Source organism: Diadema antillarum, unplaced genomic scaffold, assembly GCF_040938485.1.
Source record: "Diadema antillarum isolate AM-2024a unplaced genomic scaffold, OU_Dant_1.0 seq00000035_RagTag, whole genome shotgun sequence".
Classification (NCBI taxonomy): domain Eukaryota; kingdom Metazoa; phylum Echinodermata; class Echinoidea; order Diadematoida; family Diadematidae; genus Diadema; species Diadema antillarum.
In genome coordinates this window covers 1,776,778-1,804,278 of record NW_027271149.1, presented here as the reverse complement: position 1 = coordinate 1,804,278, position 27,501 = coordinate 1,776,778, and the positions used below count along the sequence as shown (strand labels likewise).

The following is a 27,501-nucleotide window of genomic DNA, read 5'->3' as shown; positions in this document are numbered from 1 at the left end:
AGTTTATGTGAACGCAACCGGGGTCACACCAAATGACTCCTACTCATTTCCATTACAAGCAACTCATTACCGTTCATAAATTCACTACTGAATTTAGCCAATAGGCAGCTTTTACAGTGTTAATTCACGCTTCGTTAAAACTCTTAATTTGACATTCAAGTCTAACAAAATATATTATTGTGGTTTGGTGTTGAGTTATGTTTTTGTTGTTTTTTATCTTTAATTTTAATTATCAGCCTCTAGATTGCTCTATAATCATAATATCAAGTTCAATTTCAAGTTGTTGCTTAAACTTTTTTTCAAGTATACAATGTGCAAACGGAACTACAATAACACCGATTTTGGCTAAATAACATTTTCTATTGAAATAGATCGAGTGTTCAAACAAAATTGATAAATTGTTCAGAGACAAAATACAGTAAATTATTGCATTATAATTTTCATGATAGGTTCCGCGTTGCAGGGGTCGTCATGATAATCATACCTAATGATGTGTGACGAGGATGACAACCCTTTTATTTTGACAGAACGACTAAAAATTGTTCTCACGGATTTACTCGATTCAAGTTATTCCTTACTTTGACAACACGCCTTTGAAAAATAAAATGCATGTTTTCAGTCCGATTTCTGAATTTGTGAAGATTGAGGCGGATTTAATCAATTCCATGTAGTCTTTTCTCCTATGCAGGATCAGGGGTAAAATGGAGAGCTCTCAATTAACCTGTTCCCTACTGAATTCTGAAATCCTCATAGACATAATACACAGGCCACCAGGTTCCCGTGAAAAGGAACGGGTTAATGAGGATGAGATGATTTTATCTGCCAACAAATTTCCCGAGACTTGATGAGTCAACGCTTCTGGCCACCCCTGCGTGTCTCGAAGGTGTAGGCGGCTTGTTCAGTGGGGATCCGTTTCCTTCTATCGCTCCGTGATCGACTGGAGGGGGATGGCTGGCCGCCCGACGAGAGCTCCGAGTCTTCGATTCTGAATCTTGAGTCTCCTCATCACCGTCGTCATGGAGATGAGAGCGGCAACCAAGATGACGCAGGCTGCAAGTGCAATCGCCGAGATGTAGATGGACCCGAGAGGAGTCTGTGTGGAAACCTGCTTATCATCTGCAGAAGATGACAATAAACATTTTGAACGAGGAGCAACTTTTGCTAGTCTGAGGGTCAGATTTCACAACTTGACAGAGGCTAGCGGCCTGTTAGCTATAAGCCCTACGTATACTCTTTCGGTTCTGCCCGCAGAGAAGTACAGATACTGCAAAAGCTGTTTGTAAACACCTCCACATTGAGATTTCAATATGCTTCAGATGAATTAACGAACACACAGCTAGAAAACACTACTGCATTAAGTTCCACGAGACGCACACCTACAAAATTGTAGCATACCATTGCTTAACATGCCATTTGTTGGGGGAAATTCTCCACTGTTACATTGATATCTAGACATTAGACATAAAAAACTTGAACTATTTGTTTTCATGGGTATGCACGGGTCTTTGCCGTCTCAAGCATAAAGGACTGTGTGCGATCATTCGTAAAGTTCTTCTGTAGATTCCGTGCAAATTCTCTTTGACATTGGACAAAAAAAAAATGAAGCAACCACTCGATGACACAGCAGTTCTCATAATGATACTCGGGGGAATTATTCAAGCAATTCCTTTTTAACAAGCTTTTTTACAGAGTTTCTACAAGGGATTTCAATGCAGCTGGTGCCATGGAGCAAGACGAGCATAAAGCATGTTTGGGTGTGTGCGTGTGTTCATTTGTGAGTGTGTGTATATTTGACCATATATATGTTTTGAAAACTACACTTCAGCTCTAAATCGCACCCATAATCAACTCACAGCGGACAACTTTCAGACTAATCACTAACCTCTCAGGTTAACCAACGGTAAAGATCCATCGACTATTCTGATTGGCCCGTCTGCGTTAAAGAAAGCCCGCGAGAGACTACTGGTATCAGCATGGCGACGTCGTCGGTTGGTCCCCTGAGCTGTGGCCGGACAGGCATGGAGACTTCCGTTCTCCTCCACGTGAATGTCGCAGTGAATGAAAATCTGCAGCAGAAATTGAGTGACAGTTGGTTACTTTTTGTTTAAAGATGGGTAACGTAATGGAGGCTTTATCTCGTAAATCAATGACGAATTGACATGATTATCCTCGTAAATGTCATGCTTTTAGGATTATTTTCATCTGTTCATGTCAACTGATATCAGAGGAAATGTGGTTCAACCATAATTCGCTGTCGCTTATTTGATACAAAGGGATGTAGTAACCTCACTATATTTTGATATTTCTATCTGCCAGCACGCACAAGATGTCGGTGGCTTCCTTTAAAGGCATATCAGAGTGATGATGTGGCAGCTGGATGCTTTGTTTTCATTCAAATGATTCCTCATTAAATCCACCTATTTCATTTGCCACGTTTGCCATATTTCAAGTGCTATTTTCGTCTGCTTGTAAACAACTCTAACTCCAGATCAAAATAACTCACAAACAACTATACAAAGTGCTGTCTTCATTCCAACGACTGCGTTCATTCATTTATGAAGCGTCGCTTAAGGCAGATATTTACCGCACGTACGATTAACAACAATCTGTGCCACCTACGCATATCAAGTCTTTCTTAATTCCTCATGTCGGGAGCAAATTTTGATAAGTGTGAATAATATGATCTCGACGCATTTCATCATTTCTTACTGCTTGATCATAATTCCTGCAGCTTGAGTATTCATGTTCTGTTTGGGGTATTTCATTTGAGCGCAAAATTCAAATAGTATTCGTCACATATTACATGTGCGTTACAGCTTATTTCAAATTATTGTATAAATGTGTAGTCCTATCTGGCTTAGTGCTTCATAATGTCCTGTTTTGTAGACTGTTTTCGTTTTGTAATTGTTTTATTTTGTCCTCTGTAAGTGCATATAGTAGATGTACTTGTAATTGTTTTATGTGTTTGTTGTTAATTATTCTGTAATGCTTCAATTGATAACTGTTAATTATGATAATTTTATCATTACTTTAACTGACTCTCTTTTTCTTCATTTTGTCTATTGGGTTCAGCCTCGAAAGGTCAATGGCCTATTGCTGTTCCACTCCACACTCGCCACATATCCTGAGTCACAAACTTTAATTTTTATACATGTACATTATTTTGTTATAAATTGGTTTTTTCTGTGTGTACATTTTGTTATGCTCACATGAAATCACATTAATTTCATTTTTTTTTAATGAGAAGTGGAAAATAAACTTGAAACTTGAAACTTGAAAGGCGTGTCGTTGTAATATGCTATACGTTTTAACTACCTCTTAGCACCTTGCACTGCGTTCAGAACACAGTAGGGAGCTTTCAGAGGAAAAAAAAAAGGTTCTGCGCATGCGCAGAAACGCGCGTCAAGATGATCTATTTTTATAGCTTGCGTCGTCTGAGTTTTTCACTACGTGTTCTGGGCTATTTTTACGTCCGCTCAATTCACGACGTAGAGAGCTACTTCATGCACCGATCATATGGGGGCGCCATTTTATCTTTTTTTTTTTTTTTATACGTTGATAGCGTCCCAGCGTGATCTAAAGCTACTTTTCAGCACGACGCAGGGGAGAGGAGAACGTCCAGTTCAAGCGTCCGCGCTGCAAATCTAAAGCTCCCTAATGAATCACAATCACAGACAAGTAAACAAAATGTCGAGATGACATTTCTACGCATTGGCTGTGTGACATACAAAGAACTTCGCTTTATTCAGCAAGTACAAACCAATCATTTTACAATTATAGAACACTACAGTTTGGCCTATCTTGATATGCACATATTTCAACCGGCCATATTTAATTCTTGACACAATTTCTGCCTCCGAGTCTTCAGAAAGCTTCCATTACACCAGTATCCACTCTTATCAATCTCGTCATTTTTCTGATATTCACTTGAACAACTCCGGACTATTACTAGCGTTAAAAAAAACAAAAACAAAAATAAAAGCAAGAGGCAATAGTCCTGATGTATGGAATTCTTTACACGAATATATTATAAAAGCAGTCTATTATTCTCATTTCTTTGAGATCCTAACAAATTCAATTCAATTCAATTCAATTCAATTCAATTGAATGAAGAAGCATTTACTGCTAATATACAACCAAGAATGATTGACTGACTGTCAATATTTGATTACGCTTGCTCTTCTTGTTTTCTTAAGCTACCCCCCCCCCCGAATAATGGCAATATCAAAAGATACAGTGAAAATTTTAAGCCACCTAGCCAATGCACAAGTACACATAGCATGTACAGCAAAAACGTGCATAATTCCCCTTGAAATAATGCACAGCGACAAATTATTATGATGACATTTATTTTCTGAATCTTCTATACCATACATGTTTGATTTTGTTGTTGTTGTTGTTGTTGTTGTTGTTGGAGAGGGGAGGGGCTATTATCGCTTCAAGCAAACGAGTGTGATAGTCTCTATCTCTGCTTTTTATAATCATCAAAATCGTCTTTTCTTCATCAAACAATCTTTCGGATCGATGATATTTATGTAAAATGATTGATTTATTTGTTGTTTATTTATTCATTTATTTATCTATCTAATTTTTTAGAAGGATAAACCCTTTTATTTAGTCAACTAATGTGCCTAAAGGCCCTGCTCACAATTATGTACAGATAAAAATGTCATGAACAGCAAAACAAAATTTGCGATGAAAAACATAGAACAAATACTCAAATACAAAACATACAAACTCAAGCATCATTGCAATTACAGCTTGATAGGGCAATCATGAAATCATTGGATTAATTCGAGCAGTTGATCAATTCGTCATTTTTATATCACGTTATTGTTGTTCATACTTGGTTTTGGAATACATGCAGAAAAGTATCTGCAAACAAGCAAACAAACAAACAACACCCTGATAATGGCTTACCGACTCGCTGAGAAAATGGCCTAGAAATGCGAAGGACTGGACAGAGAAGCGCCATTTCAAACGAGACTGTAAATGAAACCTGACGGTGTCATCGACAGCACACCTGTGGACAAGTTAAAGGAGTCATATATCCATGTATTTATATATTCATGCATCAATATATTCATACATTCATACTGTCATAAATGTGTACATTTCATACACTCATTAAAGATATAGAAAACTGCATAAGGATGTTGCCGAAGCCCCGAAAGCCTGATGAAGTTGCCCGATATCGATTTCCTATCTTGGGCATTTACGAATACTCCAGATTCTAACATTTTCAGCGGCTTATACTTTGTCTCACATGACTGAAAGAAAGATATAAAACAGAGCAAAACATACTCCAGAACGGGTGAAAAAAAAAATGTCTGCCACCACACCAGATAGAAAAATGGCTTTGAAGTTTAGAAGCAAGAGTATGAAAATAAGATATGAGAACATACTCTCATACTCACAAAACCTCGTCTGTAAATAGATTCTGAAATATAAATGTTGATGTAACGAAAATTATTATAATAAGAGTCTTTCAATTCCTATTCTGTGCTATTACTGTTCATCCAGATGACTCTGACATTTCAAGTGGTATAACCAACACAAGGCACTCATTCCTACAGCTGGGTCAAGAGGGAGATGGTAGATAACTTGTTTTGACCATGGATGAATGCTATGTGGTCAGGATTCGAACCTATGGATAATGAATCTCCCGTTTAAGATACCACAAGTATTCTTCCTCCACAGTGTTTTTGAAGCACTACTTCGTTTCACTTTTATGGTTGCGCAGACATGCGTGACAATCATTTTTAATACATCTTATAGCCCTATACCACGTGCCTTCCGTCACTTAAATTATCGGTATACGATTTGGGCTTATATGTACCTTCAAATGAATACTCATATATCCCGCTGGACTGTAAAGCAAAGCTGAATGTACATAGACATGGGTATAGATATATTACCTACCCATCTTCAATGAATCGATAGTAATATCGATCAACGGGGTTTGGAGAGGGCGTGGCCTCACATGACTTCAGAGACAGCTGATAGGCCAGACTCGAGTCGATCAACGCCTTTGCTTCAAAGTATAGTCTTTGATCGAGGCTGACCTGGAGAGGATAGTCTTGGTACCTAAGATTGTGTCAAAGAATAAAGACATGCTGACTGATTGCATTTTTTGGAAGTGACTCATTCTACTCTGGAGCATTTGGGAGTGAGTAAAATGTATAGAAAATATTTTATTAATCTTAGATATGAGTAATAAAGCACCTGCACCTTATACTGTAAGTACTAAGTGAAGAATTGTGCGAGCTTTTGACTTAAAACAGTTTGCCGTGTACCACTAGCCTCCATTAAAAAAAAAGAAAGTTAATATAAAATGACAAATGCAAAGGCTAAACGATTTTCATATAATCATATACCTTAAAATTGAAAGTTGTAGATAAAATATCTCATTAATGGTAAACTATTCAAGTAATTTTAATCTACACACCCTCCGGTGAATGGGATGGTGTAATGCGTGAATTGTGTTGTGTTTGGAATGTGAGATTTGCTGCCGTTTCTTACTTGCATGTTATGAAAACGACACTTTGAAGCGTCCACTCACGGTTTGTTCTCTATGTCATTGTTGTAGGCCTACTAGTTGCTCTCAAATATACAGAAAAGGCTCTGTACGTGCTCCAACAGCTAGCCTATATCATAGTATTGCCAGCTACACGCAAAGTTCGGCATAAGCGGTGACCTGGGGGCATTACATGAAGCATTTGGTCAGATATTTTGTCTGACAAAATGTTAAAAGCTACTGAAATCCTTGCATCTGATTGGCTTAGAGCAAATTTGTCCGACAAGTTGTCGGACAAGATGCTTCATGAAATGCCCCCCTGGGGGGCATTTCATGAAGGAACTTGTCGGATAAAATGTCCCATAAGTCAGTTATATCCGATAAGTTCAGAGAAATCAGCCAGTCAGATTAAAGAACTTCTCAAAACTTGTCGGATATAATTGACTTGTCTGATATTTTATCCTACAAGTTCCTTCATGAAACACCCCCAGGTCGTGCCGGTAGCCTGGGACCATTGAAAATTGCTGTCGGGCCACCAAGCCTACAAAAGGCAGATCTTTTGGTGGCAGGAGTGGGCAACTATAAGATTCAAACAAAATCGCTGTTTCGTATTCAGCGCAACTATTTCGGGTCGCCAACATTTCAAATTTGGTGATTTTAGTGGCGTAAACAGGCCATGGGGGGAGTTATAAAGTGTCGAGCCCTGCTATAAAAATACATACGTCCTGTAAGTTATTTGAAATCATGTCCTTAATGCTATTAATTCATAAGGCCACTGTCGAATAAACATAATTGAATTATATCAGTGGAATGTCAAATGTCAAAAAGATCACCGCTCACTTGTATTGCGTCTTCGCGGCAAAGGATTCGTTGGGGTACATCCGCAGCGAGAAGTTGAACAACCCGAGGCTGGTACGGTTGTACACTATGGCTGGGAGATCGGCACCGAACTCGACGAAAGTCGTGCGGTCGTTCTCCATCTCACAGATGACGTTGATCTTGGTGACGTTGTGGCGAGTCATGTGATCGTAGCCGCGAACGTTCATTGGTGCGATGAGGATCGTGTTTGAGATGATGGATTTGCGTGCCCCCGGAATCGTTTTCTTTACAATTATATGACAAAAAAAGGAAAATCCAATTGTGTATAGACAGTGAACTATACAAACAATAACATTGCTCAACAGTTGCGATGCTTGCTACACAAACTCAACATTAATAATTCGGTTTTTCACACTTAATTATGATACAATTAAGAAGATTTGGTAAATCTTTCTTTTTCATGTTTTTTTTTTTCCTGCAGTTTGGTACGTGTATTTTTATCATGTTACTTTTGAGTGCTTTCTTGTACTAATAGGCTAGTCAGATCTTTATTTAACGTAATGATTTGAATTTTAAACTTGTGGTGAGAGCGTGAGAGCGTGGGGAAATACATATAAAACATTCTTAGATAAATTACTTTTATTGCAAAAGAAATCACTCCGTGTTATATGTCATACTGCATTTTTGTCCCATACTGACCCACTATTTTATGAGCATAAAATATTGAAAATTAATGATTTGTATTTGTTTAATCTAGGACAATTTATGTATAATTATAATAAAAATAATCTCCCAAATATATTTGAAACAATGTTTCAAAGAAATCAATCCATTCATAATTATCCAACACGGCGATCAAATGATTTCCATTTGCCATTTCTGAGAACTTTGTTGGCTCAAAACACATTTATTTACGACGGGCCAAAGTACTGGAATTCACTTCCCAGTAACATTACTACTGCTCAATCTCTGAATTCCTTTAAGAATAAATTAAAACCATTTTTATTGAAACTTTACAACATCCAACAGAGTTAGTTTCCCTTTATCATCTCAGTCAAGTCATCATTTTTTTTTTTACATAAGTCCTCCTATTAAACTATGTCCCTCTCTGTGTTCTAAATATAACGATGTGTTTTTTTTTCTCCTGCATTCTTACCAACATAACTACGTATAAAAAATGTTTTGCATTACATTCAATCCAGCTTGTATTTTATCACTTATTTTACATTATGAAATCCAGATTGCTTGCGTCCACGATGGCACATGCTGTAGTTCCCTCTTTTTTCTCCCTTTTTTTCCTCTCTTTTTTTCCTCTTCTTTTTCCTTTCCTTTTCTCTCTTTTTCCTCTTCCCAATCATTTTGATGTCAGTTGACATCGGTTCGTTTATTGTGTTTTATATTGATGTTTTGTGTATTTTTCTGAGGGTCCCATATCGTACAAGCTTTGCTTCTTAGTGGGACCCTCCACTTCCATCCTCATCCTTAGTTGACTTGTATTATACGCTTTATGTATTTAACAAAGATGTAATCACATCTACTTTTCACTTTCATAATTTTCTTATGTACCTTTTCAAGTTTTGTTCTGTATCACAAATATCCCGTGTATACGCAATGTACATAAAGTTCTTTGTTCATTTTGATGGAGGTGAAAATAAAGTTGAAAGTTGAAAGTTGAAAGTTGATCTATTAAAAGCTGGCCGGCCCATCATACTGACAACTCTGTGATCGGCACATAAGTGGGAGTCATGCCACGAGCTCGATACCCACATGTCACATGGCCCACTTTGTAGCTATATTAAAGGTTTTCCCGGCGAATTTCGCACTTTTGTCAGTCCAATTCCTTATTGCTGCATTCAATTTAGCAAAATTTAGCGTAGATGACACATTTGGTGCTTCAATTTATGATCTCTTTATTCAAATTCATTTTGGAGCATTCAAATTACCTTTAGCCTAATTCTAATTAACACTTTTTCAATTGAAATTGAAACAAGCACCATTTTTTATTCGTTCATTCAATGTAGAATGATATAGTCACGTGATCACGGACATGCTGCACTCATTCATTCGAATTCATTTTTGGGCATCCAATTTAACATCTTTTGCAGTCAATTTAGCACGCATGTTTAAGCTTTGGTTCTTTCTTTATTTTTTTTTCAACATAGTTATTGTTTTGCAAGCGTCATTACATTTCATATTTTCGTATTCATTTTAGAGATTTTGGCGACAGGTTTTTTTTTCTTCAATGTGCTTATTGAGTCTTCCGGTCCGAAGACGGACTGGCCACAACTTATCTGGCCGTTGAGCTCTTTATTCCGAATGTGTCGGCCAGTTCTAGGAAGTCAAGGTTATGATCATCAAATGTTCCTATAATTCTTTTTCTGTCTTCTTGAGAAATACGTCTGGATCTAACTTGTGCTGTCATGACAGTAAGAAGATGAAGTTAATCTGTAGTATTGGTAAATGTAGGCCTAAAATGACATGTATGAAAGAAAAGGGGCGTTGTACAGAACAACAAACTCGAGCTAAGGGTCAAAAATATGATACTTTTACTGCTTAACAGTAAGTGGATGAAACAAAAAGTCACATAGAAACACGCGTTTAAATGTTCTCACCTTTTCAAGAAGAAATAATGACGTTAATTTGAATGAACATGTTTGGAATTTGACTGCCCATGGCAATTTGAATGCCCGTTTTACGAATTCGAAAGGCACATGTGCAAATTTTATTGATCGAAATGCTAAATTAAACGAACTTGCCATTTTGAATGACAGAATGTGCAGTGACGAGGATTTTCGTTAAATTGAATGAACCTTCTATCAAATGGACAGACAAAAGTGCGAAATTGGCCGGGAACACCTATTAAAAAAAAAGAGTTATCAGCCCACAATCTAGACACTAGGCATATATGCAGACCCGTGAGAAAGGCCCATGAGCTCGACACTCGGGACACTAAGGCCCAAAAACTCAACACCACGTGAAAAAAAAAAAAAAAGGTTCATAAGCTTGACCCTACGTACAACAATACCGGGTGTCCCAAAAATAGCGGAACGGTGGATTTTCAGTACCTTGCGGTCTAAAAGTTATATATCTTTTGACATCATTAAAAAGAGCAACTTCCGCAGAAGACCATGATACCAAAATCATTATTATTTATTTTTGCAGTCGTTTTCAATTTTTTGCGACTTATGAGATAATAATTTGGGTGCGACACGCGTTCCATACGGTGAATTGTGTAAGCTCGTTGATCTATGTCAACAAAAGATACAGCTTTCATATTGGGAGCGCGCGCACACACACACACATACACACACTGTTTTTTCCTGGCCCGTGCCCAATGTGAAAACTGTATCTTTTGTTGACATGGATCACCGAGCTTACACAACATACACCGTATGGATCGCGTGTCGCACTCAAATTATTATCTCATAAGTCGCAAAAATCTGGCGAAATTTGACAATGACTGCATTTTCAGAAATTGGCGTATAATAAAAAGTACTGAACCAAATTTAATGATTTTGGTATCATGGTCTTCTGCGGAAAATGCTCTTTCTAGTGATGTCAAAAGATATATAACTTTTAGACTGCAAGGTACTGAAAATCCGATATAGCCTCGTGATGTAATGTCGAGCTCCTGGGACTATTTGATAAATGCCAAACTAATGGGCCTTATTTGCCCATCGTCCAACTCACGGACGGTATTAGCTCGTGGGCCTATTTTAGTAAACGTCGGGCTCGTGGGCATTGTTCACTTATTGCCTTGCTCACGGGCTGTTTGACTGGTGAGTTATACAACTCGTGGGCAGTACGACCCGTGGGCAGTATGATTCGTTGGCTGGGTGACTCATGGGTGTAGAGGTCGTGATGTGCACCCGTATAGTGGTACAATGGATACCCTCTCCGTGCATTTGAAGGTGAAAGTTTCTTCAGTTCCCTCGTCCTCGTCTTATTTAAAATAACATTTAGCACATTTACAAGAAGGATTCGTATTTACTGAAGAAGAGTGGTGTTGCTTGGTCTTCCCTTGGCCTGAGTCTACAATACACAAACCAACTGATCTCCGTACAGTTACAGAGATTAGTGGCAAAAAGCATTTCACCTGCCACTGGCTAGCGCCATTTTTGCCTTAGGGCTAGCATGATGTCAATAAGTACAGGGCCGGCGGAACGGAGGGGGGGGGGGGGGCTGGGGGTGGGGGCGAGCCTTTAATACAAAGGATACCTAAGATGTCAACACTTTCCCCTTCCCCCCCCCCCCCCCCAACTGTTTTTTTTTTATTTTTTTTTTTTTTTTTACTCCGGAAGTGCGTAAGTGGCATGAAAAAGAAATAGATAGAAACCTTGAAGTATGAGCGCGGTTAAGGCTTTGTTTTTGCGCTGAAGACCTTTTTGTTGTTGTTGTTGTTGTTGTTGTTGTTGTTGTTGTTGTTGTTGTTACTTGTTAGCTGATGAAACCCGGAAGTGGCACCAGAAGTCTGAAGTGCCCCCCCCCCCCCCCCCCCACTTCTGAAAACGTGGCGACGCGGCCATGAAGTACTTACGATGTTGGTGCCGCAGTACTGGTAATGAGTGCCAATGACAAAGTGTGTACTATTGTGCTCCGCTCCAACACAAGTTGGTTCCCGAAAGTGCATGTTAGTTGGGTCTTCGTACGGCACCATGGTCTTGGGAATAAACATCTGCATGAAGGTCCCAAAGCATTGGGGCTTCCCGAGGAAGCGATCCTTTGGCGGTCTCGTGTACCCTGCACTGGATCCATTCCCTTATAGGGTAAGGCAAGTGAGAAAGTGATTTTATTTGAACGATACGGCAAAATAACAAATGAAAAACAAACTGAACATAATTGACCGTTTCAAAATTGTTTTTCAGTTCAGTACAGGTCATTTATCATTTATAGTCATTTCCATTTTTCTTCCAACAAAACATAACACAGAATAAATCAGGAATATCATAAGCATAATACACATGTACATTAGAATTTGTTTTGTTGTGATTGGTCAGCCGATCCTGTTAGCACATGATCTTGCCCGGGCGGTAAGATATAATCTTGGTCCGTTTGGACATGTAATTGGAATTGTCAAAAGCTGATCTTCAATATTTACGCAGCAATAATTAGATGAAGGATAGATTTCTCCCAATGCATTTAATTCAATTAAAATTAAGGAGTAGACGTGACGATGATATGTATTATTTCTATAGAGCATCAAAGTGGATATCATCTGCCCGTTGGCAAAGAGAATAATAGGGAAATATGCGTAGAGACTTTAATCGGAGGCTGCTCTCAAAAACAATATTTTCTTTTCCTTTACGAAGTATTTTGTGTAATGACTATCGTATATAAGACTTACTTTAGACAGAACACTGCGAATCTACACAGCTTAGTTCCCGGGAGAAAAAAAAAAAAGTACACAAAGGCATCTCCCTAGCGCAAATCAATTTCTGTGACTCTGTGTCTGCGTATTTTGTATAGATAGATGATGGGAGGGATTCCTTGGGAAGATTACACGAGATAGAAAGAAAATCACCTTAATTTACTTTCAAAAAACAAGAAAAAGTATTATTGCTACCTGTACGGAAGGTCCAGGACCTGGCCTTAGACCAGGGTGCACAACTGCCGAAACCCCGGGCCAGACCATCGGGAAGGTCGAGCGTGTAGTCCACACCGGATGTCAACAGTCCTTCGGGGATGCTGAACAAAATGGCGTCTCTGTAGAAGATAACGCCATCGCCCGGTGTGCTTTCAACCTTGACACTGGTCACTTCAGAGCCGTCTGCCGTGCGCAAGATCCTGATATGACAGTCTCTATTCGGTCGGCTGATCTATTTTGCGATGAAGGGAAGGGGTGTGATAAGGGAGGCAGAGGTGTTGGACATAAACACGAGCAATGAAATACGACAAACAAACACAAAAAAAAAAAATCACCTGTATACTACCGAATAAGGGTCGAGGATATCATTAACTTTGAGGAAGGTCTACTACACAATCATTTTTTTTTTTGTGACTGAAAAGAATTGTAAAATAATGAAATAAAAATTGAATTGATTGAATAAATTGAACTGAATTTGATTGCTGTTAAATTTTTGTTACCATGTACAGCAACATTCGCACGTCACTCTACTGATTATCATAATATTATTATGGTATTGGTGTGTAGCAGATTTCCTGTGCTGTACCAGTGGAGCACCAGATATAGATGAACATTATGTGACACTTATATGAACATACAAATAGTTACCTTTTTAAGAAAACACTGTATCATGTATTATGAAAATATGGTGGGATGAGCAAGATGAGAAACTGCCGTGCAGGGTTGCGTGTATACTAGTACTCACATCCGAGTCGAATACGATCTCAAACGCGGTATTTTCCGTCATAATATCCCTGCCAGCCGCGGGATTGGAGAGGAAGTCATCGGGAACGGGAACACGTTCCTCTACAACGTTTACAAGAACAGATTGATATAAAGGTTGGCATCACTTCGCTATTAGGGAGCTTTAGATTTTAGACGCGCGGACGTTCAAAGGGGAAAAAAAGCATGTTCTGAGCGTGCGCAGAAGCGCGGGTCAAGTTGACGCACGCTTCTGCGCACGCTCAGAACATCCTTTGAACGTCCGCGCGTCTAAAATCTAAAGCTCCCTATTAGCCATCAATACAATCACTGCAAAGGGTGTGTATGAGTGTCCTACTTTGGCAAAAGAAAGCAGATGATGTTCGTGATTCCGAAAGATTCGTTAACACGAAAATGAAATAAGGTTTGTTATTCCGATGGTTCGCTATTCAAAAACACATAATTTCCCAATACCCAAGGTTCGTCAATCGGAAAATAAAATTGGTTGATTAATTCGAACATTATGCTGATGGTATTCCGGCTGTATGAAAATGAAATAAAGGTCGTTTTTTGAAAGGTTCGTTCATCCGAAAATGAATTAGAATATATTATTTCGAAGGTTCGTTTATCCGAAAATTGAAAAAGGGGTCATTATTCCGAATGTTCGTTAATCCGAAAACAAAATAAGGTTTGCCATTCCGAATTAAGGTTTGTTAATCCGAAAATGAAATAGAGTTCGTTAATCCACGGGTTCGTTATTCCGAAAATAAGATAAGGTTCAAATTCCAAGAATGAAATGGGGGTCACTTTTCCCAAAATTTTACCTGTGTATTCTAGTACTAAGTTTGGTACTCCCATTCAAACCATTTGGGCTTTGGTTTCCTCTGCACCTCTATGTATGTACTACCAAGGAGGTATAGCACTAGGCCTAGTACCTCCTTGGTACTACTCTGAATATCCTACGTATTTATTAATCGTCACGGTGTTACAAGGAAGAAAATCAATCAAGAGATACGCGAGTGAAGATACTTATCTATGGTTATGAATAAGAAACTGATAATCACGATCATGTAGAGTTACGATGAAAGCATCTCTAATCAAAATGGGAATTATGATCATCACCGTAAGAGAGCTAGATGAAATGATTTGCTTTCTAGGTCTTTTGAAACTGCTGCTCAAAGGTTCAGGCTGTTTTCACAAAGTTCCCGAGCATAGATTTTAAGCCATGACAAATATTTCAAATGTGTACTCTTATTTTTTTTTTTATCAAATGACTGTATACAAAAGTTTTTATCATATTTGAATCATAAAGAGAGTAACTGAAAGAAAAATAAGACATTCCTTCCATTTGAATGAACAAATGTAGATGAATACGTACCACCAACTGATATATCAACGCACACTTGATTTCCCTGAAGCCTGCAAAAGACAAAGGAACCATGTCTGTTTTCATACACGAAGCATTTCACGCAATAAATGTGAGACTGTATTAAAAACGCACATGACCAAAAAGTATAAGCGAAAAATTGATATAAGCGGCCCTACCGCCCTCATAGGGCACATCCAGCCGGCTGGCTTCGGGCGATTCCTCATGGCAAAGTGATACAAAGGGATTTACAACATTTTGACCGAATGAAACAATGCCAAACAAGTGCGAACCAATGGTGACAATGATCTTAACTGCTATATATGCTGCATTACTACCTTGGGTCCTATAAAGTACAATTTACTACTACTACTACTACTACTACTGATACTTCCACTACTACTTCTACTACTACTACTACTACTACTACCACTACTACTTCTACTACTACTACTACCAATACTTGTGTAAACACTGTTGTTACTAATACTACTTTTGTTTTCCTTGAATACAACACGAAAGAGACATTACTTCTGATTGTAGATAATATTATCATCTTTATCTATTTTACCATTATGGTAAACAGCTTTGCTGAAGGTATTAAACAGGTACCAGGCTATACCTTTACGATTATCACCAGCATATCTTCGTCATTGGTTTTATCAAAAATGTTAAGGAAAATGTAAACTCTGCCTAACGGTACAACCTGCCCGTAATAGCATGAAATGAAGATAAAAAGGCATTCTCAATTTCCGTACCCGTTACTGTCCTCTGGTTGAAAGCAGACAAGAGATACCCCTCGCTGATTGGCTGCAGGTGTCCATGTCAGTGTGACGTAGTACTGTAGGGGGCTACCGGGTACCTGACGTAGAGGGCTCTTCTCCATACCGACTATACTTGTCGAGGCGATGTCTCGGATACTAAAAAAAAAAAAGGAAACCTTTATCAACTGCAGCCATCTTTTGACACAAACAGATGAGTGTAAATTTGTAATTGGTAAATATGAAACACAGCATAATGCTTCACATTTTTGAACTATGTAGGCCCACACTGCGCGCTACAAGAGTCTATGAAATAGTGAGATACCCGCACCTCGTCAGGGGCACTGTGTTCAGTATACTCTTGAAACTTTTTTTTTCAATTCAATTCAATTCAATCATAGTTTATTTCCAATCATCGAAAATCAAAAAACATAGTACAAAGTATACATGTGATGAAATAATATTGTTCAAACGTTTGCAAAAGGTTCATGTAATATATATACGAGATAAATTATAGAACAACATATAACATGTACAATATTTAGGAAAAACACTGTATAGATACTTCGTGGGCGAGCGGAAAATAAATTCGATTATGGAAAATAGTGATCCACTAAAAACTTTGCAGGGTTACCGCAACAAAGCAAACTGAAGTGAAAACCAAACAGTTTTTTTTACAGTTATGTAAGGAATACGTGTTATCGGTATCATCACGTTCACCCGCACACGTCTTTTACGTGCTTTGTCTATGGGAGCGCGGGGTAGCGAGGTGCGGGCCCCTTCCTTGAAATAGCGCACATCTATTCCGCATCGTTCGCGTTTGACAACGATAGCTGCAAATTTCCGGTATCGATCACTGAACTTGTACTTCCATTTGAATCTTAAGCATTTTTCCTTTATGTGAGTGGGATTTCATAGAATTTCAGTGGCGTAGTGTGATTTAAACATACATAAATATTAAATATGACGAGGTGCGAATCAATCAAGCATACTCATCACACATAACACAATGCGTACTACCCACTACACATAACGCACTACACGCTGCACAGTTCACAATGCACACTCATAACACTACACACTACGAAGGAACTTCATTATTCCGAAGGTTTTGTTAATCCGAAAACGAAATAAGGTTTGTTTTCCAGAAATACACGAATTCCCTACACCCACCTATATATAGCATTTTGTTACCCTCTAAAGAGGGTTCGTTAATCTCAACCGATTATCGTGGTGTTATTCCGAAGGTTCTTTCATTCGAAAGTGAAATGAGGTTCATTGTTGCGAAGGTTCATTGATTAAAAAAATGGAAAAAAAAACCAAGTTCGTTATTCCGAAGGGTCGGTTATCCGAAAAGGAAAAAAGGTTGGTTAATCCAAAAACGAAAAGAAGGTGTGCAATTACGAACCTTCAGAATTTCAAACCTTTATTCCATATCGAATATTAACGAACCCTCGGAATAATCATTTTTCGAATGAACAAACCTTCGAAATTCCGAACCTCATTTCATTTTTTATCTAACATGTCTAATGAACCTTCGGAATATCGAACTGTCACCACACACTACTCGGCGTAAAAAAAAAAAAAAGAAAAAAAAAAGGTATAGGTGAAGTACATCTACCACAGTTGCTTACGTGGTGACATTGTCGGGTGTTTGTGCGGTGACATTAAAGCTGAACGTCTCCCCAACGGGTAGGATAAAGCAAGTGCCCGTGGACGGACCAATGATGCGGGGCTTCGAGCACGTGGGGTCGCCCGTGATTTCCAGCATGAACTGGAAGGGAACCTTACTGTGCACCACTCCGTTTGACGAGTCCTCGATCATGATGGCAATGGCGTACCAGCCAACGGTGGCGCTGTTCGGCATGACAAGGAGGCTGCATTCTCCGTTTCGGTTCTGACAGTCAAACATGAAACGGAATGTTACAAACATTGTGTGATGGTTCTGGGTATTCGTGTGTGCTTATATATAAATTTTAACGTTTACCTGTGATACTCTTATTTAAGCATACTTATTTTTCTGGAAATTTACCACAGAGTAGGATAGAGCACCGAGATATTATATGAGATATCAAGAGCAACTGGAAATTGACAGCTCTCGCAGCTGACCATGGATTTTTGTCGAGGGTGTATTTTAAAGATATTTTAGTTTCTTTTATACTTCACAAACATCCAAGTGTCTTCTTTGGTTTTCGCTGACTTGTATGTAGCTTGGTGAGTAACCGCTACTATTGAGGTTGCTCCCCTGTAAGTGTTATCACAAAATCAAACTTAAAGAGAATGAAAATATCGTCTTGTGTAGTTCGATCATTCTTAAAGGGGAAATCCAGTCCAAGTATAAGTTAGTTTGATAGAAAGAGTAAACTATTACGAGCTAAACGGTATAGATTTGATAGAAATCGGATGAAAAATAAGGTAGTTATGACATTTTGAAGTTTCGCTATTTTGGGGGGAAACAGTTCTTGAACAGTCAATATGAATATGCAAATGACAAAGTGAGCATGTCATTCCCTCACAACTTACCATAAAGTTTGTACATAAAATTTTGAATTTCCTGTTTTTTATTCAAACGCAATTATACTCGAGGCTCAAATCCTCATATATCTAACTGATCACTATTCTGAAGTTATTCAACCAGGAATAACGTCATGTTTCAGACTTCAATGACAGAAACATTGAATTTTTGTCTCTTTTTTTTTGTACACGATAAATGCAAAATTGTGAGGGTATGACATGGTTAGCTCACTCATGTGCATATTCATACCCACTGTACAAGAACTCTTCTGGAAAAATTATCAAAACTTCAAAATTTCCTAATTTCCTTATTCTTTATCCGATTTCAGTCAAATTTTTACCGTTGAACTCGTAAAATTATACTCTTTTTTATCAGACTAACTTATATTTGGACTGGATTTCCTCTTTAAGCATACTCCTCTACATTCAAATTTCCGAAGATGGGTGAAGGAAATGAGGGAAGGCTAACAGTTATTACAGTCTACTTGAACCGGTATCCTCAGAAAGAGGTTATTGATTTCCTATCAAGTTCATGGGAAAATCGGGATATTGCGGGGAAAAATTGAGATGCAGGGTTTTCCTTTTTAATTTCTCCTATACATCAGTCTATTCAGTATGTCCACCGATATCCAAGACCTATATAGTGAGCGTCCCTTTCCAAAGGGATTTTCAAAGGGGATCTACAAACTCACGATCAGCCGGAAACGTCGGCTTGGCCACACAGTGCTGGCATCGCAGTTGGATCTGCACTCGTCTTCGCTCACCCATCGACATCGGATTTCATCACCATCCGGGTCATACGCTACAAAGCAAAAGCGTGATCAGAAATCAACTCATTAAAACTTATGCACCGTTAGGATGTTATTGACCGCATTTGTAAGGTTAAAGGAGAATTTACTCCAAATATTTGTTATACATGTGGATTGAGTGAAAGCAGCAATATAAGTCAAACATATCAGTGAAAGTTTGAGGAAAATCTGACAATCCATTCAAAAGTTTTGAATTTTTGAAATTTTGGTGACAAGACCGCTGGATCAGAAGACTACTAGACAGATCATGACATCACGAATGAATTACGATATAAAGGAAATATTAAAGAAATATCCACAAGATATCATTTTTTTTAATGAAAAGTACACATTTTCTGGATTTGTTACTGGCATAATTATACCAAGGATAATTTTATTACCCCTGTTCTCTGAAAGAGGTAAGTTTAGTGCTCTTTCATTATGCTACAAAAGTGAAAATATGTTTAATTTTAATAGTGGAAATAAATCATATTCATTTCTGGTCAATTTCCCTTTGTTTGAATCTAGATAGTGTAAGTTTTGATCGGTGAGTCTCAGGGGAACATAATAATTTATGAAGAATCCCAATTTTTTCTGGTGAGAAAATGTATACTTGATGTAGGCTACACCATTAAACATCCCTTTTCAAAGAAAAATCTTCTACTAAAACATAAACAAATGCAAAAAAAAAGAACACATAAATTAGCTCACTAACAGTGTTTCTCGCCTTTTATCCGAATGACAGGTACACATACTTGTCAGTTTTCATCATAATATAATTCATCATAACATAATGAAACAGCGACGTCCCGCATATTTATCTACTTTTTAAAATTTTGTCTTTCTAGCGCGGTACACGCTTAGGCCAATGGCTGTCTTTCGCACACCCTTTCAACATAATACCTGCTCCAAAGGGGACGTGATACAAAAGTTATGTTGGTCATCATTAAGTTTAGGCATTCAGTACATCAAAATGATTTGTTTTCTCTGTTTAAAAAATGAAATAAATGATCCCTCGAAATCAGTTCAATACTTTGGGAGGGGAACTAAAACTGTCAATATTATTATCTAAATCAAAACCTGCTTGATATTTTTCCGTTCGAGGTTACATTACTTGGAATCCTGAGCACGGCTCTGTTGCATCCCTGCCTGATCCGCTGCACCGGGAGGCCCGTCGTGATAGGCGAGTGGTTAATCTTCCCCGTGTCTTGACGTGTCTCCAAGTTCACCGACATCACAAAGTCCCAGTTCTTGGGTGGGGAATAGTTGACTAGTGTATGCACCCAGCAGCATGACTGGTAACTTTAAGGGGAATATTGTTAAAGGCATAATTTACCATTTGCAGGTGAAACGGAAACCCAGCATTAGTGCTTTAAAATAGTTCTTAAAGGTGTGTTAGGGATAGAAGCAACTACTGTAAAAATTTGCAGCGGTTAAATATTGTTAAATATATAATGTGAACAATGGTTTAATAAATATGTTTCCAGACTAAACCGTCTACATTTACGGTGTATTGAGAAAAATACAGATATCTCCTTGTATTTTTTGCTTTATCGCGAAAATTTAATTGATAGGATGTTTTGTGGTACAACAGACCTACACATTTGCATTAAATGTCATATCTTGACAATTTTTAAATCACTGTTCCCAAAGGTAAACATGGCCTTTAAGACAAGATAAGACAGACTGAGACTGATGAACAAGCAACAGGCTCCCTCTTTCAGTATCATCATCGTCAACTTCGCTTGACATTATACATAGACACGTTGGCCGCGGGACTGAAATGGTTAAACATTTCGGGCGACATTTACCTTCACAGAAACAGTTTAGATGCAATGAAGAGATGTATAGCACCAACAAGTAAATAATAGAATCAAAGTATAGATATTCGAGCAAGTTCAGAGTGTATGGAAGTGAAGTCAGTAGGCCAATATACATGAAAGAATAGATAAAAGGAAGAAATAGCAAAACTAAGCAAGTACATCATTTAATGATTCGCTGAAGAATCGGTTACGATTCGTTGTTCCGAAAATTTGTTATTCCGAAGGTCCATAAATCCAAAAATGAAATAAGGTTCAATATTCTGGAGGTTCGTTAATTCGAAGAGAAAAAAAGAAGTCCGTTAGTATGAACCTTTTCCATTTTCGGTTTTAAGAACCTTGTTTTATTTTTGGATTAATGAATCTCCGGAATGATGAATCCAGATTTAATTTTCGGATTAGGAAATTTTCGGGATAGTGAACCTTCGGAATAATGCCACGAAATAATGTCCGAATTAACTAACCGTATTTCATTTTTCCGAGTATTAATGAACATCTGGGTATAGAGAGTTTGACTGTTTCGAATAACGAGTCTTAATTTAATAAATTAAATCTCGGAATAACGAACACCATCCGATAAACCAATAGACAGATATGTATACAGAAAGCGTAGGAATAGTGCATGCTGAAACTAGAAGAGAACAGATTATTGTATGAATTTAAGTTGAAAATTTGCATAAATCTGGCAGGCGAGACTTATAAGCGATGTAAAGGGGTATAAAGTGTAAGATATGAAATCAGACAGTTATACTTGGTATTAGATGAACGTTTAAAATTAGTTATATTGAAATACTTAATTTATTACGTAGACAACTTGCATTGTGTGCAAAATTGATGTCACTTTGTAATGTTTAATATCCAGATTTAGGATTTTGAAATCTTTTAGTCTGTATATCATTTGAGGGGTGTGCAGGGTAGACACACGTGATGAGATTTTGATTGATAGCAAGGATGCAGTGTCACAACAAATTTTCCTCTTATTATTGTTTAAGCAGTTGATTATACACGGCTTCAATTTGGTAAATTAACGTTTGTGATTCTTAATGCCATCTATGTGACTGCTTAACTAAGACATCGTGATTTTAAACCAATAATGGAAAGAAAAACCTAAGTCTGACATAACTCCCCGGATGCGCGGAAATTGTGAATTCTATAATTGTTAAAACAATGAACAGCTCTGTCATGCTTACATAAGTTCGTACTCTAGGAGGCCGTTGGGAGGGGCGGACTGGTTGAATTTGTTCTCACCCATGACCCAGCTGCGACTGAGATCGGAAGGGTAGTCGGACGCCTCGTATCTGACATCATCATGAGAGGAAACAGAAGTCGGTGATGTCGTTAATTGCAATAAAATGAATGGAAAAGCGTTCATTACTTCACATTGATACAGGCAAAATAAGGAGAGAACGGGAATTTCCAGGTATACTGAAATAAATAATTCACATCGATAAGACTTGTCTTGCCATACTTGAATCATCCACAGAGGACAAGTAAGGGCGACTTCCGCGACCCTCCGCAGACCAAGATAGTCTCCAGGAGACGTCAAGGAGACCTATAGTTGAGACATCTCCGAGATTTAATTTGATTTGATTTTATTTGATTTGATTTATTCACAAAATGCATATACATACATTATTCACAAATATGTACATTGTTTGTACATGAAGCATGTTATTATACATTTTGTGTGGATCGTCATAAGCTATGAAAAGCTTGACTGGGACGTCCAGTATGGATAACGTACACATATTACGTACATCAACTGGAGACTGAAGGAAGAAAAAAAAAACCTTCGGAAAAAAAGCATGTTCGATCCTCTCGCGACTCCCCGGAGACCAGGTAGTCTTCAGAAAACGTGTGTCTGGAGGAGACGTCATGGCGACGTCACGGAGACGTATCCGCGACCACTCCGTGACCGGCGAGACTCGAGAGTCGTCACCAGTTTGCCATCTAGTCTCCAAGCCAATGACAGAGGCCTACCCACTTAAACCAAAGAGCTCGTTGATTTAAACTGTCAGAGAACTGTAAGGAGAACTGACCTTGTCGTGCAGTAGTAACTGAGTGGACGAATCTTGTTTCGAACTGTCTCGGGAGCTCCGGGGTAGTCAACCTTGAGACCGCCACTGTCCCCCTCGACTAGGGCGTTGGTCTTGACTCGCTCGTGAGTGCAGTTATGGGAGCCCTCATCGGTGTCCGCTTGCCAGGCCAGTCGGTAACTCACCTCGATCATCTGCCGACAACATGGGCCGCAAATGGTCACATAAGCCATTTATTTTTCGTGTCTCATAAACCATATTTCAATGTCTTTTCATAACCATTTTTTTTTTACTATGTAGACCCTATTCTGGTTGTTTCAAAAGAAGAGTAGAAAGCCCCTTTAAAACAAGGCCTTTGTTGATCATAATTATTTTGTATGTTATAGTTAAACTCTAAACTGTTTTGTAATTGGGAACACGGTTTAGACGATCATAGCTCCACTTTCCTTCTGAAATGGGCAATTTATTCTTGTACTGTAGATAATTAAATGAACTCAATCGAAGTAATCTTTCTCCAAAGTAAGAAAGGTAGCGAAATCTAAAAGTGTCATACTGTATGCTGATTCATTCAACAAAGTCTCCAGGGCTTGATTGGTTAAAAGTCACTGTGATACCCTTTGCCGGATTTAATGGATTTTAGGTGTGCTCGATCTTTACCACTTTGTAAATCATAGCATAACTAATATTACTAGACTTAAAGTTTATCCACCGTTCATTTCTACGTCCACTCCATTGCATTCCTACAGTAGCAGACTTCATGCTACATCAAAATTAAAAAATAACGTAAATTCTTAAAATTACGAATGCTGATAGCGCCCTTTAACAAACGGAAAATAGCAAAAAGTAGCAAGACTTATCTGATTTTTAATTATATTCATGAATCAGTCAAAAAATACTGAGTATTATTTCTTTATCTCTTCTTCCATGCCTGGAGAGGGGACGTTTTAAGAAATAAGATTCATTGTCATTGTCATTGTCATTGTCATTGTCATTGTCATTGTCATTGTCATTGTCATTGTCGGATATAGCTATAAATGGAATACACACCAGTATTTCACAAAATACAGCAGGTGAAGACCAATGTTCATTGTGAAAACTAGTACTTGAGATCTTTCTTGTTTTATAATACGGACTACCGCGCTTTTTATCGAGAAATGAGGAATAAACAGTTATTTTTCCCCAAAACCATTGCTGAATATTCACGGAATATTTTTGCCTGCTGTTAATGGTGATATACCGAGTTTGCGGCTAAAACGAATATACCATCATTCGTATAGGCTCATTAATGCATTGGATGGGATAATTCATTTATGAATGTCTGAATTCTTTGTCGCGAATGGAATTGAAAAGAGCATATAGCGCGCATCATGTATTTCAACAGCCAAGGGAATATGATGACTGATGTTACACAACATTTTTAGTCGTGTAAACTGGACATTCGTTTATCGGTAATTGGTAGCCAAGGAGGGTCGGCTTCACGACTAATCAAAATTACTTCTTTGCTCGTTGACAAGACTGGCAGGCATTGATACAGTGGACTCCCGTTATAACGAAGTCCTCGGAACCGGCTGTTTACTTTCGTTACATCGAAATTTCGTTATAACTGAACAAATAAGCAATAAAGAACAAAGAGTGGATAATGTGGCGGTCTGAATTTTTACTTCGGTGTAACCGCAATTTCGTTAAAACCGTGTTCATTATGACGGGAGTGCACTGTACAAGGTGAAGTTGGGATGTTTATGCCCCTAGGTTTTTTAGCGATGTCAGGAAACATTTTGCTCCCTGTTTCCTGTCGACAAAAATGAGCAAGTTATCAAACATCTGGGTGAATGAAAATCCACATCTATGTATCGAGAGTTAAGTATTTCTACAACTGAGATTTAAATAAGTCTGACCCTTCTTCTCACATTAACGGGCTATCGAAATATTAGACGAACACTATTAGCTAACAGATAATAAGAAACATTGACAGGTTCTGGGAATGTAAGAGTACAAAAAAAAAATACTCTACCGATTACAATAATTCAATTGATTGTTTATCTATAATTTAGTTGTTTGTCTATGTAATCAATACACATTATATGGATATATATATATATATATATATATATATATATATATAAGGTGAAGCGGGCTTGGCCTCGTATGTTGTGGGTGCTGCATTATCTTTATGTATAGGTGTGACGGAGGAATGACTCGCAGACGTTGCAGTAATGTTCACTATAGCCTTTTATTCTCCCGAGCTTTCGACCGAGTTACCAGTCTTTTTCAAGGGATTGGGACGTAAACACAAAAGCAGAAAAGCAACCAATTTGCATACATCTGAACAAAATAAGGCAATTGCCTTGTTTTTGCCTTATTTTGTTCAAATGTATGCAAATTGGTTGCTTTTCTGCTTTTGTGTTTACGTCCCAATCCCTTGAAAAAGACCGGTAACTCGGTCGAAAGTTCGGGAGAATAAAAGGCTATAGTGAACATTACTGCAACGTCTGCGAGTCATTCCTCCGTCACACCTATAAGTTTGAAAGGTAATTGGCATAACACAGTGCGGTGGGAAAACAAAGTGAAAATATGTGTAAGGAAAACTCATTAAACATGCATGGTTAGCAGGTTAGTGACAACGGGAAGCTGAATTTTGGTATGATTAGAATCTCACCCCCAAGGACGGATCCCCAATCGGCTTCCAGGACATGGATCCACCGCGGAAATGCGACCCATGACAAATGCCGAAGACCAACACGAATACGAGAGAATGGATGATGACGGTCATCATGATCTTGAACGGAGATTGACTTTCAGCCTTTGAAACTTTTTCTGTTCGTCGGAACCCAAACCCATCCGATGGTCCTGTTCGAAGTTGCGCTCAAGTATTACCCTCTGTAGTGACTATGCTATCTCTACACTCTCACAAAAAAAAATAATAATAAAAATGAACTCCAAGAGTTAGCGATGCACCAGAGTGATGGATTCCAGTATCTTGTCTCCAGCTCTCTCTGTCTCGGGCATGAACTCCTGCAATTTACTGGAGACACGAACTACTGGTTTAGTAATCCGAAAAGAATCCGCATCAACTTTGGGCGACACATTCTTGGGCAGAGGTTTTATATGAGTTTTCGAGATGGGAACATGACACCGGTCTGTCGCGCATGCTGAGCGCAAAAATTGTGTCGTTTGCTAGGAAAACAAGAGGGCGCTCAAACAAACAAAATATAAGCGAGAGAATATTTCGGAGAAAATGCGATCACATCGATTGGCAGGTGATCTGATTTACTTTTTTCCTCTCTCCCTCCCTCGTTTCCTCTCTCTCTCTGTCAAAGTTATTTAATCAATTCATTTTGGGACCAAACAAACTAGGAATATGCAGTTCCTGTTTATATCACGGAAAAGGGGGAACACAATCACGAAAGAAAAATAGTGCAAAATATTTTAAACAAATAGAGTTAACCAAAATATGAATGATCAGATCAGGTTAGTAACCTGTGCTTAATGCAGGCAGTTCAATCTGTCCATTAAACAGAACAACCAAATCCATACAAGGATTTTCTAGAATGTCGAATTCCTGCACAGTTCGCAGAGGGAATACTGCATGGAAGCCCCTTAAATGAAACAACCATCGCTCGAATGAGAGGCTGTTGTTCTTGTTGTTGTTGTAGCTGTTGTCGTCGTCGTCGTCGTCGTCGTCGTCGTTGTTGATGATGTTGTTATAGTATACCATGGGTGTACATGCAATATGTTTCTGCCTTTAATGCAACTTAGGTCTCCTTTCAAAGACTTATTTGCATAAAACACCAATCTCCGATTCCAATACGCCTGTGTCCCTGCACTCTCGATCAACAGTTTTACAGATTCTACGCGTGGTTTTTAGAGTAAAGCACGAATTAGTTGATAGGGGTCAGTCCATTAGGTTTGATTAATGCCAGCTCTTTTGCATCAGTAACTTAATCATTAATGTAGACCTCTTAATATAATAGACCCTAAGTGTGGAATGAAAACAGGCGGGTCAATGAAAGACAAAGGAACGGTAGACCATTGCAGTAAACACGTTATTTGCGATATTTAAAAAGGAAAAAAATGTATGCCGTGTCGTGTGACGTTTTCCTTGAACACGAGATTAAGCAAGACATTCAATTCATATTTGCCTATACACTGTTCTTGTTTTGTTTTGTTTTTTGACGCATGATGATATCCTTGCCATCTCTCTATTTTTTTTTTCATTCACTGATGTGTCTGTAATTTCCAACCATATCAATAGTTAAACAATAATAAACAACAGTTGCTTGGGAAACGCGATCAAAATATGATATAGATGTATAGTGTCCGGTGTCAGAGGTCATAGGTCACTTTCACGAGCTTGAAACTTGTCACCGTCGATTTCAAAATAAGATAACATGGCATCGCTTTCACCGGTCGTCACTCCTTGAACTTCGCTTTCCTTACATTCCTGATTTCGCATGCCGAGTTCAGTTAAAGGCGTCATTCTTGTTCTTCCATCTCCCGTCCTCCCGGATGAAACGTACACGATCGAGATACATGTGACGTCAAAAGATGTTGTGAC

General features: G+C 38.3%; 1 protein-coding gene across 1 annotated transcript; it reads right to left on the bottom strand.

The window, feature by feature from the left end:
- Window positions 1-584: 584 nt before the first annotated feature.
- LOC139725375 (uncharacterized) lies at window positions 585-25,822 on the bottom strand. Its single transcript, XM_071636459.1, has 16 exons — window positions 25,603-25,822; window positions 22,950-23,140; window positions 22,101-22,208; window positions 20,205-20,392; window positions 18,995-19,104; window positions 17,423-17,685; window positions 15,786-15,947; window positions 15,040-15,080; window positions 13,666-13,766; window positions 12,900-13,152; window positions 11,874-12,094; window positions 7,358-7,620; window positions 5,923-6,087; window positions 4,921-5,023; window positions 1,883-2,066; window positions 585-1,116 (listed from the first exon to the last, which is right to left on the bottom strand). The coding sequence occupies exons 1-16, from the start codon at window positions 25,717-25,719 to the stop codon at window positions 920-922; spliced, it is 2,667 nt and encodes an 888-aa protein (XP_071492560.1). The 5' UTR covers window positions 25,720-25,822; the 3' UTR covers window positions 585-919.
- Window positions 25,823-27,501: the final 1,679 nt, after the last annotated feature.

What these genes read in the sequence shown, in the direction of transcription:
- LOC139725375 (XM_071636459.1), bottom strand. Translation starts at nt 25,719, where the DNA reads ATGATGACCGTCATCATCCATTCTCTCGTATTCGTGTTGGTCTTCGGC. An exon ending in CAACCAGAGGACAGTAACGG is followed by an intron (nt 15,081 to 15,785) that starts GTACGGAAATTG and finishes TGTCTTTTGCAG; the next exon opens with GCTTCAGGGAAATCAAGTGT. An exon ending in GCCGCGAAGACGCAATACAA is followed by an intron (nt 6,088 to 7,357) that starts GTGAGCGGTGAT and finishes ACACAATCTTAG; the next exon opens with GTACCAAGACTATCCTCTCC.